Raw genomic sequence first — 11,439 nt, 5'->3', positions numbered from 1 at the left:
AAGGTATTTCTGCATCAGAATTCTGGATTGATGAAATAAGATGTAAAAATTATAACATGCTATACATGTGCAGGTGCTTAAAAATAATGATCAGCTACTAAAAAGTATTAAATCAGTGACTTAGAATTAATTTCTTGCTATTTCCTTGCCACTATAAAATAAAGATTTCAGTGACTTTGACTTAATGAAACTTGGATGCCTTCTAAAGTAACACATTTTTTCCTTGTGAATGCTTGCCATTGTGCTTAAATTAAGGAAATAACTTTCTTACATAAAATCAAACTTAGTACCATATTTACAAAGAATACTAAGAACAGTATATTGTATACTGACAATAGAAAGTAAAAGGGGTAATTATAAAATTTAAATGCATTTTTTAAAAAAAATCCAGTTAAATTAAAAAAATCGCCAAAGTCTTTACTTATCTGGTTTATTTTCTGTGAATGCATGTGTCCTTATACAGATTCATTATTTCTCACATTTTCAGCAAAGGAATTTTTCTGCATTTTTGAGGGGTAATTTAATAGAATGACTAATTCCTCTAGCTCATTCCTTCTGCCAATTTATCCAGAGAGCTGCATTAAATTGTACCGTTTCCCCTAAAATAAGACATCCCTTGATAATAAGCCCAATCGGGCTTTTGAGCACATGCAGTAAAATAAGCCCCCCCTGAAAATAAGCCCTCTCCGAAAATATTTAACTGCATGTGCAGCCGGTCCCTGCCATTTCCTCTGGTTAGGGTTAGGGAGACAGAGCTGGAAATCAGGTAAGATGGCAAGAGGAGCTCCATCTTGCTCCATGTGCCCTAAAATAATAAGACCTCCCCGAAAATAAGGCCAAGTACTTATTTTGGGGTTAAAAAAATATAAGACAGGGACTTATTTTCGGGGAAACACGGTACCTCATTCCATTTGCAATCTGTGGGGACAAATCTGCAAGTTCATAGGGAACTTTCATAGGGAAATAATTTTATTGCTTCAAGTAGGATTGTCATATTGCTCATTGCCTACTTTTTAAAGGTATGCAGGAAAAGCTTTCACTTTCAAAGAACAAAAGACTTTTGAAACTCATACTGAAGAGTTCATGCATGTAGTGCCACAGGTGGCTGGATTCACACATGGTAAGCCATAAACGTTTTTTTTTTTAAACTAGTGCCACCCTTCACGTAACACTCAACTGAAAGCAAAACAAATTCCTGCATATTGAGTCTAGGTTCATAATTAGTGTATCATGAAACTACATCTATGGCTTAGAGCAGAGGTTGGGAACCTTGGCCCTCATGAGTTGTGTCAACTCTGTCAACTCCCAGAATTCCTGAGCCAGCCATGCTCAGGAATTCTGGGAGTTGAAGTCCATAAGTCATAAAAGGGGCAAGGTTCCACACCCCTGGCTTAGAGTGAGGCATGATTTCATCATAGGCTGAAACTGTGAAGCCATTGCATTTCATAATAGATACTCATACTTGTTGAATAATGTGTATATATGTGGGTGTATGCATAGGATTGTTCTAAGAACAATGCATTTAGACCTTAAATTTTTTTCAGACCAGTATTTTTAAACAAGTTGCTAATCCACAGTCCTTGTAAACACGAAATGAACAACAAATAAATGATGGATACAGTGGTGGTGTCATTGTTCTCGTTCATTTTGTAATTACTGAATTCCCATTTCATGGGGGGGGGAGGGGAGATTGAAATTTAAATAGCCTATTTCACTTAAAATTCTAAACCATAGTTTGAAGGTAGACTTACAAATGTAACCTCTTTCATGCGAGTGAGTGTTATACACGTGCTGAGTAGTTTTCAGACTAGGTTCTTTCCTTTGCTACAACTGTACAGCATAGTTCAGAACCCCTTTGGGTTAATAAGCCAATACTACGGCCCCACCCAACATTTTTTAAAAAATAGGGGAACTGGCCCCGCCTCTTCCTCCTCCCGCGCTCTAAGTGACCACGCCCCCCTCTCGTAACATTCTCTAGGAACCACAGAGCTCCCACTTCAGAGACGATCGTGACGCACCTTCGGCGCCATCACCTCCTCCACCCCATAGAGCGCGCTCCCGACGAGCCAAGCATCGGTCGGGAGCGCGCGTCGGGAACGTGCATACCCCACGTGACCCGCTTCGGGCCAACAGGAAGCAGAAAAATCGCTGGGCGCGAAGCACGTTCACGCGAGCAGTTGCTGCAGGCGGGAGAGGCGAGCGAGGAGGGAAAGAGGGGCTCAGAGCAGAGCGCGTGCAGACTCGCTCCCCGAGAGGTCTCTGCCAGACGCGTCGCCATGTCCGAGGAGAAACCTAAGGTAAAGTTGGGTCGTCCTCGCTCCTCGTTAGATGTCTTGTCTCGCCTCCCAGCCGGAGGCCCAGGCCTCTCGGGAGTCCGCGGGCGGGCTATCCCCTCAGAGGGGCTTCCGTGCTGCCGCGGCCGCGCTCGGCGCCTTTAAGAAGCGGAGAGTGGGGCTCCTGAAAGGAAAACCCAGCTCACTCCCCGTCTTGGGCCCGAGGATGAGTGTTCCCCGCCCCGGTTGTGAGCGAGAAACCGGACCCGCCTCACCCGGAAGGAGGGCACTGCCAAGGGGCGGCTCGCCTACGCTCTTTCTCCCGGGAGCTCCCGCAGGAATTGGAAGGGTATTTAGGCCGCAGCCGCGTGTTTCTCTTTTAACACCTCGGACACTTTCGGTATCCGAGCCAGCTCAGTAGGTAGATGGGCTGCTTCGTAGTATTCTGGGCTGCATTAAAACACGCCTTCCACGGTGTTCCGTTGAGGTGCCCGGAGAACCTCTGTGATGAGGCGGCGTTAGGAGTTGGCTTGGCTTGGCGACAGCAGCCCGATCCTCGATCTCCTCCCGCTTCTGAGTTAGATAGCGCGGAATCTCACCACGTGCTTGGGAGTCTCGGCTTAAGTAAAGGGCCGACCCCGACTTCCTTCCTTCCCTCCCTCCCTCCTCCTCCTCCTTTTGTCTTTCTGTGTGCAATTAGTGGAGGTGGATCAGAGTCCTTACCGAGGTTCCCAAAGACATTTTATTCTCCCGTTTGCTTCAGAAGAAAGTCATTTCCTTAGGAAATCGTTTCCCAAAATTGTTCCATATTTCGGATTATAAACCATATAGTCCTATATATATATATATATATATATATATATATATATATATATATATATATATATATATATATATATATATATATATATATATATGGTAGGCTATCATATCGTTAACTGAAGAACCGGATGAGTGTCATTAGATACAGAGAAGACCTCTTGCTTGCAAAGTTAGAATTGGGGAGCTTGCAGTGCTGATTGGAGAGTAAAACTCCTGAAATTTACAAGAGCTCCGAATACAACTTTAAGTGGAGATACTTTCCATTTACTTCAGTGGGATTTATTTCCAATATAGTATGCATTGATGGATTATGTGTCATCAAGCCTATGTTGACTCTTATCAATCACATAGCTAGAACTTCTCCATCTGTCCTCTCCTAGGACCTGATCATTTAGGTCTTCTTTTCTTGTAAAACCATTCCATAGCCTTACAATAAAATAATTTGGGTAGAAATGTAGCAAACTCTTTGAATTCTTACTACTAGTAATTCTTACTTGCTAGTTTCTGGAGTTCAATTTTTTTTCAAGGATTTGTTTATATTTCATATATAATAGTTTTAGCTAATTTATTTTATTTATTTATAAATAAAGTCTCCAAGAGTATAAAAAGTTACAGCAAAGCAATATCAAATAAAAATTAGTATCTTAAAGACAAACTTTAAATAGGGTTGGTACAATTTTTCACCGGAATGCAAATAAAGTTCCCCATCTATTCTTCTTTAGGCTATTGGTATCTTATATTTGTGTTTAGATTTCATGAAAATTTTAATGCCTCTTTTTTTTTTCTATAACATGTTTATGTTCTTAGTGAGTTATTGAAAGTTTTTATGTTTGAAAAATGGTCTGGCCATAAATAATGTTTGCTGAAATGCAAGAATATTTAAAGCTGTAAGAAAATGCAGGAAAATGTGGAACCTGAAAACATTTTAAAATTTGCACTGTGGGGATTGTTAGAAGAAAAAGCCCAGCACAGAGAGATCTAACAGGCGAAAGATAGGAAATTTGTATATATATAGATATATATATGGACACACATATATATCAAGGGGACACGGTGGCTCAGTGGCTAAGACACTGAGCTTGTCAATCAAAAGGTCAGCAGTTCAGTGGTTTGAATCCTTAGTGCCGCGTAACAGGGTGAGCTCCCGTTGCTTCTGCCAACCTAGCAGTTCAAAAGCGCAAAAAACATGCAAGTAGAAAAACAGGGACCACCTTTGGTGGGAAGGTAACAGTGTTCCATGTGTCTTTGGCATTTAGTCATGCCGGCCACATGACCACGGAGTCGTCTTCGAACAGCGCTGGTTCTTCGGCTTTGAAACAGAGATGAGCACCACTCCCTAGAGTTGGGAATGACTAGCACATATGTGCAAGGGGAACCTTTACTTTTTATGGATACATACACCCCACTTTAGTGTATGTGTCCATATGTACTGAAGACATGAGGCTGGAAGAAGAGAAGCAACATGATGATAGGTATTCCAATTAGACATATAATTTTCTCAAACATGCTTTTATAAAAGGCAACTGGACTGTTTTTTTCCTATTTCGCTTCTCATCCAAGAAGTACCTATCTTTCCATCCCCCCCCCCAATCATTAGAACTGATGAAGCTTCTTGGATGAAAAGCCAAACACTTTCTTCTTCTTCCTCAAGGAAAAAGCAGTCCAGTTGCCTTTTTAAAAAAGCACCTTTGAGAGTGTGCATCATGAAATTGCAATATAAGGGAGCACATATTGGTAAATATAAAATTGACTTAAATTGTGACTTAACTTCATAAACACTGATTTATATTCTGTTTGCAGGAAGGAGTAAAAACAGAAAACGACCATATCAATTTAAAAGTTGCTGGTCAAGATGGATCGGTGGTCCAGTTTAAAATAAAACGCCACACGCCGTTAAGTAAACTAATGAAAGCTTATTGTGAGAGACAGGTAATTAAATTAACATTATTAAGACTTAATATTTACACTGAATATATTTCTGTCTGCCCAAGTTCTTGTCTTCTCAGGGAGATCTGATGCTGAAATATTTCTCAAGTGCTAATGCAGTGGTGGTATAAAACATGTACACTACATAAAAGTAGATATACTTGTATTTCCAGCAACAGGTTTTCTGTTTTAAAATGCACCTATTTATGCTGTGTGCTGTATTAATTTAATTAATGTATTTTACCTTTCTCATTAGGGAAGAAACAAGAGCCAAGTATATCTGTATTGTAGGATCTGTTTTCATCATTTTTATGATAATTACTTTTCATTTTATATTACATTGTTGCTGACAAGGGATAACTGGATTTAGATGATCCCAATTTATTGTTACCTTGTCCAATATTCATTACCTAACTGATTTGTGTGTGTTTATTTAGGAGGAGATCTCACAGATAGCTGTCTTTATACTGAGCAAATTATTTTATATTTGTAATAGGGTGGTTTTGATTGGTAAAATAGACATGTATTGAACATACATGCACAAGGGCAACTTTGTTCCTGACTTAATTTATCAAATACATATATGGGATCAATCAGTTGTTAGTCTTAACAAAATGGGAGTTTTATTTTATTTATCACATTTGGGAACCATCCATTCCCTCACAAAGGGGCTCTGGTTGCTATCTTTATGCTATATCCACTTTGACATAACCTAAGATTGATTTTATGCAGATTTAGCAATGCAAGCATTGTGTGTGTATATAATATAGGTATTTTTTCCTAGGGTTTGTCAATGAGACAGATTAGATTCAGATTTGATGGGCAGCCAATTAATGAAACAGATACACCTGCACAGGTAAGAATCTCATTTCATATGATCAAGTGATTCTGGGCAGTGTACAACAATGCTAGAAGCAGTTAAAAAATAAAATTAAAAGAAACACAAAGAATAACAGACAAAGGGATGTTAAAAAATATTGGAGCCAGTTCCTCAGTTCACCTGTTCTCTGGGTTCCCCAGGCCTGGTGGCATAACCGGGTCTTGAGGAATATATGAAAGCCCAACAGTGATGAGGCCAACCTCACCTTGAAAAAGATTCCACAGTGCAGGTAGTACAGCAGAAAAGGCCTACTGTTCAAAGCTTGCCAAATGTAAATTCCCTAGACAACAGAACACATAATATGCTAGATCTGACAGCATGGGCAGATGAAATTGGGAAGAGGTGGTCACTCAAATAACCCGAGGTGGCACAGTGGTTAGAGTGCAGGACTGCAGCTACTTCACCTGACTGCTATTTCAGCAGATCAGCGGATCAAATCTCACCAGCCTTGACTCAGCCTTCCTTCCTTCTGAGGTGGGTAAAATGAGGACCCAGATAGTTGGGGGCAATATGCTATTTAGTATACTGTCTTTGGTGTAAGCCGCCCAGCCTTTAAAGATCAACAACAATACCTTGAATTGGATCCGGAAACAAACTTGTAACCAATACAACTTTCAAAACAGAGGTGTGATATGTATCTTTTAAAAACATAATTGTTTATCCCGCTGCATTTTGTGCCAACTGAAATTTCTGGATACTTTTCAAGGGCAGCCCCATGTAGAGTGCACTGCAGTAGTGTAACCTAGAGTTTACCAGGACATGGATGATCATGAGTAGGTCACCTGGTGTAGGAATGGGTGCAAATGGCATACAAAATGGACAAAGGCCCTCCAAGTCACAACTGCCACTTGCTCTTCGAGTAGGTGTTATGAGTCTCGGACAGATCTAGGCATTTTACAGCCTGCTGCCGCATCTGGTCCTTTGGCTGTTCCTATCTGGTCCATGGTGGCAGCGGCAGAGGCCATAACAGCATCCCTATTGGTTTGATCCTCCCCAGCAGTCCAGTTTCACATGTGGCCTCTTGAAAATGAATTGCCCACTCCTGGTCTAAGAGGACCCCTCAGATTATTCCCAAGGTTTGTTTGAGGTGGTGTGTAACCCCATCCAGTATCAAAGATAGTAAGGTCTTGGATCCAGAGAAGCTCAACATCCGAAGCCATTGCATTTTGCCAGGGCTTACTTGAAGATTGTTCCCCTTCTAGACCCTCATAGCCTCCTGACTCCAAGATATGACATCCACACTAAATTCACCGATGGTGATGTACAATTGAGCATAATCCACATATAATGATATCTCATTCCATGAGACCCCTTCCATGAGAGAAATAGACATTTCTAAATCACAAAGTTCCTGACTGAATCATTATTAAAAACAATGAGGATTTTCCTATCCAACTCTGATAAAATGGGGAAAGGAAAGAACAGAAGGAGGAACAGAAATAACTAGGACATAATTCTTCATTGATTATAATAAAGCTGGTTGGTGTAAATATGAATGGTATTAACTGGTTCTTCCATATCATACACCTAATTATGCCTAGAAATGAACATTTTACAGTTGTTAATATCAGAGACAATGCAATCCATTACTTGTTTTATTTGTACATATATGTTCTTGTTTGTAGGAAATTAATTTTCATGGCGGGAGCTTCCTCACCTATGAAATTAGTATTAATTATCATTGTATTTCACTTTGAATATACTTTTTGGAGAGTTGAGAAAATGCCATATGAATATGCTGCTTAATAAGGCTACAACTTTATATTGCTGATATTTAATAATACATTCTATTAAAATATGATAATTTCCAACTCTACATATGTGGTTGCGGGGAGCATGAATTGAACATATCTTTTTTATTTTATTTTATTTTATTTTATTTCATCAAGCATGTATTTTATGACAGATACAAGTGTAAACATAATTATAAATACATGAAAAGGATAACGAATAAAAGAAAACATTAGGACAGGGACGGTAGGCATGCTGGTGCGCTTATGCACACCAATATCAACCTATTTACCTTCATTTGTAAATCTATCTAAAAGATTTAAACTATTATAAGTTGTTTTTAATTCCAGGTAAAAATGAAAGTCTTTATCATTATTTTACAGGATTAAAAAAAACAAGCTGAAGTTAAATTTCAAGAGTTAGTCTTGGAATGGATGAAATATGTTCATTTAGTCCTGGATCAAAATAATTTGAATATGAATAGTCTCTGTGTTTAGTGTTGTAGATTTATTTTTTATTTTAATCATTAGCCAGTAGTTGCTTGTGGTCACATTTAACCAGTCTTTTGCCAAATATCTGTGACATAAAGCAGTGGTTCTCAACCTTTTCTTCACCACGGATCCCTTTTAAATACCTTTTGTGGCCACGGACCCTGAAGACTTAACTCAATATTTAAATAATCTTCAAGCCTTCATGAACCCTCTATGATGACATTGCGGTCTCGCAGCAGTCCACAGATCATAGGTTGAGAATCACTGGCATAAAGTATTTGAGAAAGAGGAGATTGCATGAACATCTATGTTTTGCTGAATAAGCATCAATGAATTGCTTTTGATTATAAGGGAATATAATTGAAAATATGATGTTTAATACGATTAGTATTTCAATTTGCTCCCCAAGTTTCTATAAAAGATATGGAGCAGCTGTATTAAGACTTTGTTTAATGTATTCTCCAAGACATATATTAGTATACACTGAAAAACCACAACTGGAAAAATATAGGACATATGAAATATTTCCTAATATTATATTTTTATTTTACATAATATTTAAAATGAACAAGTAAAGCATATATATATATAACTACTTAAAGGGATAAGTAAACTTGGGGAACAATCCCCCCTCCCAAATGTAGAGCTTTTTGATTTTTAAGAAAAAACAGCAAGGATTTTTGTTCTAATTTTTTTGTTTTTACTTTACATCCAGAGGGTTAGCAAACATTATGCAGGAATCAGAGTTATATATAACAGTTTAAGTATGACCTGAAAATGTGAAGACTATGGATTTGTTTTCTAATTTATGAAAATGTATTTCAATATAAAACCATAATATCTGGGAAATTTCTACAGCATTTAACTGGCCATCTTCCTTATAGAGCTGTTGCAAAAAAAATTCTAACAAGTTACAAAAATCAAATTGCTATAACATTTTTAAACATTTGTCATTTGTGTTTTAACAGTTGGAAATGGAAGATGAAGATACTATTGATGTGTTTCAACAGCAAACTGGTGGCATATGCTAAATGTCCTTTTCATTTCGGAAGAGGAATACAAAATGTCACCCACTTCATCATCTGTCCTTGGATTTGCTATTAAATAGTAAACAAACGAACATGCCAATCATACAGGAATCTTCTCATGTTCTGAGGACATTTATCCAAATCTTTTTCCTGTCCCTGATATTCTGCGTGTGCAAGTTGAAGCTGTATCTATGGAAAATAACTACATAAAAATGGGCCCAGTAAAAAATTAAATTTTCAAATAAGTAATTACTGGTTGTTTACTGTCATCTTGTTCTTCTAAAATGGTGACCTAAATACCAACCTACTGTACAATGAACATACTTAGTGCTGCCTTTAGTTGTTATTGTTTTATCGCTTAATTATGACAATGTAAATATTGAAATACTTTGTGATAGGATTTTTTTCTCAAAAGATGTTTGGGACAAAAGAAAAGAATTTTATCATAAACAATTATTACTCTAAAACTGTTAATGGGGGATATATGAAAAGAGCAATACTTGCAGAATGCTGATTATAGTGACAGTTAAAGGTAATGCAAATGTACATGTGCTTTTTCATAATAAAATAGTATAGAATCAATTTTTAAAGTAATGGAAGTTATTGAGTTTGTCAGCAATTACACTATTTGCATACATAATATTCCACATTTACTATAAATTTCACATATCCAGGGTGGAGTACCAGAGTATTTGATAATTTTTAAATTAATTGATCAGGATGTTTTAAGACGGTCTCCTCTGCAATTCTTGTTAATTATGCAACTCCTTGTGCAGGAGAAATTCTCAGTATAGTTTTCACCCAAAGCATTTCTTCAATGATTTGGACAATAAAAGCTATATACCTTTTTTTTGTTAAAAGTTGACCTTATAGGCTTATTGCTTTATAGCCTCGTCTGGGAGTCAAACAGCTGTGTATTATATTCTGCCTATACATTAGAATCCTAAGCTTCCTTTGTTGCAACCACTACCTGGGAAACCCAGTGGAGCAGAATGCAATACAAGAGTTGAATTTATCTTCTGATAAGTAAATTAAATTTTAACTTTAAAAAACAAGGAAATTCAATATTCATGGCTATTAAATGTACAAGTATACTATTGGAAAAATATTGAATGCGAAGGACCTGTTTCCCAAATATCTCACATTTAAATGACTTTTGGTAGTTACATGTGATTTGGATGCATCTAAATTAAATTAAAACTATTTTGTTTACTTTTTGTAAGCTTTTTCATTGCTGCTTGGGAAAGTACATTTCTGCCTTTTATATCTATATTTAACAGTACTGGTTTGCAAGAAACCCTTTTGAGAAGATTGCTTATCTTTACCTATTCCCTATAATTGTAAATGGTCCAGGAAGGGATATTCATTTAAAATTGTTAATTGTTTTATTCAATTGTACAATATTTGTCCTTTATTACTGTACACAGTAAACCTAATTTGGTACTCTGTCTCTTGGCTTACGTTTAATGCTGCTGAATTTCATATGACTATATTCAAAGCTGTATCACTGAAATGCTGACAATTTATTCATATGCACATCTTTATTAAAATTCTTTTATTGAGAGTGGATTTAATATTTAGGGTATTCATGCAACCAGCAAAGAAATACAATTTCAATAACACTGGTCCATCTTGAAGGTTCTATATTTGTTACTTTGTAGAGATGTTTGTGTTACTTGTTCTAGCTTGACCTAATTGTGTATTAGAAATGTTTGCTATAAAAGAGAAAATCTAGATAGTGAATTAAAGAGCAAGACCTATGTTCATTTTTCTAATTAAAGAGCAAGACCTATGTTCATATTCATTTTTCCAAAAATGGTTGCCCATTAAGTATACATAATTTGTTACTTATGTTCTTAAATTTTATGTCCAGGCCAGTCTTTACGCATTTTCTGAATTTCATTCATATTTGATGCAGTTATGGTCTGTCCAAAATTTACATTTAGAAGTGTCTGGATAACAATTACATATCTCAATTTTCTATTGGATAATCTATTCCATCTGATGACATCCAAATAGTCTGATTTAATTTATACCCCACTTTTCTGTAAGCGCAGGTTGACTTCACTAAAGTTAATTCATTTAACCCATCAATAACCTGGTACTGTAGAAAAAGTGAGTAGGTCAATTTTTTTTCCATGGTTGACATTCAAATTTGGGTTTCCTCATTAACCACTACTTAATATAAATTTCTATTAGTTGAAGTAGATATTAGCAATTAAAGAACTTTGCAAAAGAGACTGGAACCTATTTCTTTTGTTCCTTGGTTGATGCTACTCATGACTTCC

The 11,439-nt window shown here is 37.0% G+C and overlaps 1 protein-coding gene across 2 annotated transcripts; it reads left to right on the top strand.

Annotated features, from left to right (window-relative positions):
* Window positions 1-2,013: 2,013 nt before the first annotated feature.
* SUMO3 (small ubiquitin like modifier 3) lies at window positions 2,014-10,599 on the top strand. Of its 2 annotated transcripts, XM_070945096.1 has the most exons (4): window positions 2,014-2,297; window positions 4,896-5,024; window positions 5,806-5,877; window positions 9,092-10,599. In XM_070945096.1, the coding sequence occupies exons 1-4, from the start codon at window positions 2,277-2,279 to the stop codon at window positions 9,152-9,154; spliced, it is 285 nt and encodes a 94-aa protein (XP_070801197.1). In that variant the 5' UTR covers window positions 2,014-2,276; the 3' UTR covers window positions 9,155-10,599. The 2 variants fall into 2 exon arrangements, with proteins under 2 accessions (XP_070801197.1, XP_070801199.1); XM_070945098.1 differs by lacking the exon at window positions 5,806-5,877.
* The last annotated feature ends 840 nt before the right edge of the window (window positions 10,600-11,439 follow it).

Source organism: Pituophis catenifer, unplaced genomic scaffold (genome assembly GCF_029215685.1).
Source record: "Pituophis catenifer annectens isolate HBS135680 unplaced genomic scaffold, rPitCat1.0.hap2 SCAF_6, whole genome shotgun sequence".
Classification (NCBI taxonomy): Eukaryota; Metazoa; Chordata; class Lepidosauria; order Squamata; family Colubridae; genus Pituophis; species Pituophis catenifer.
The sequence above is the reverse complement of the archived record's forward strand: the minus strand, read 5'-3'. Positions and strand labels throughout refer to the sequence as shown.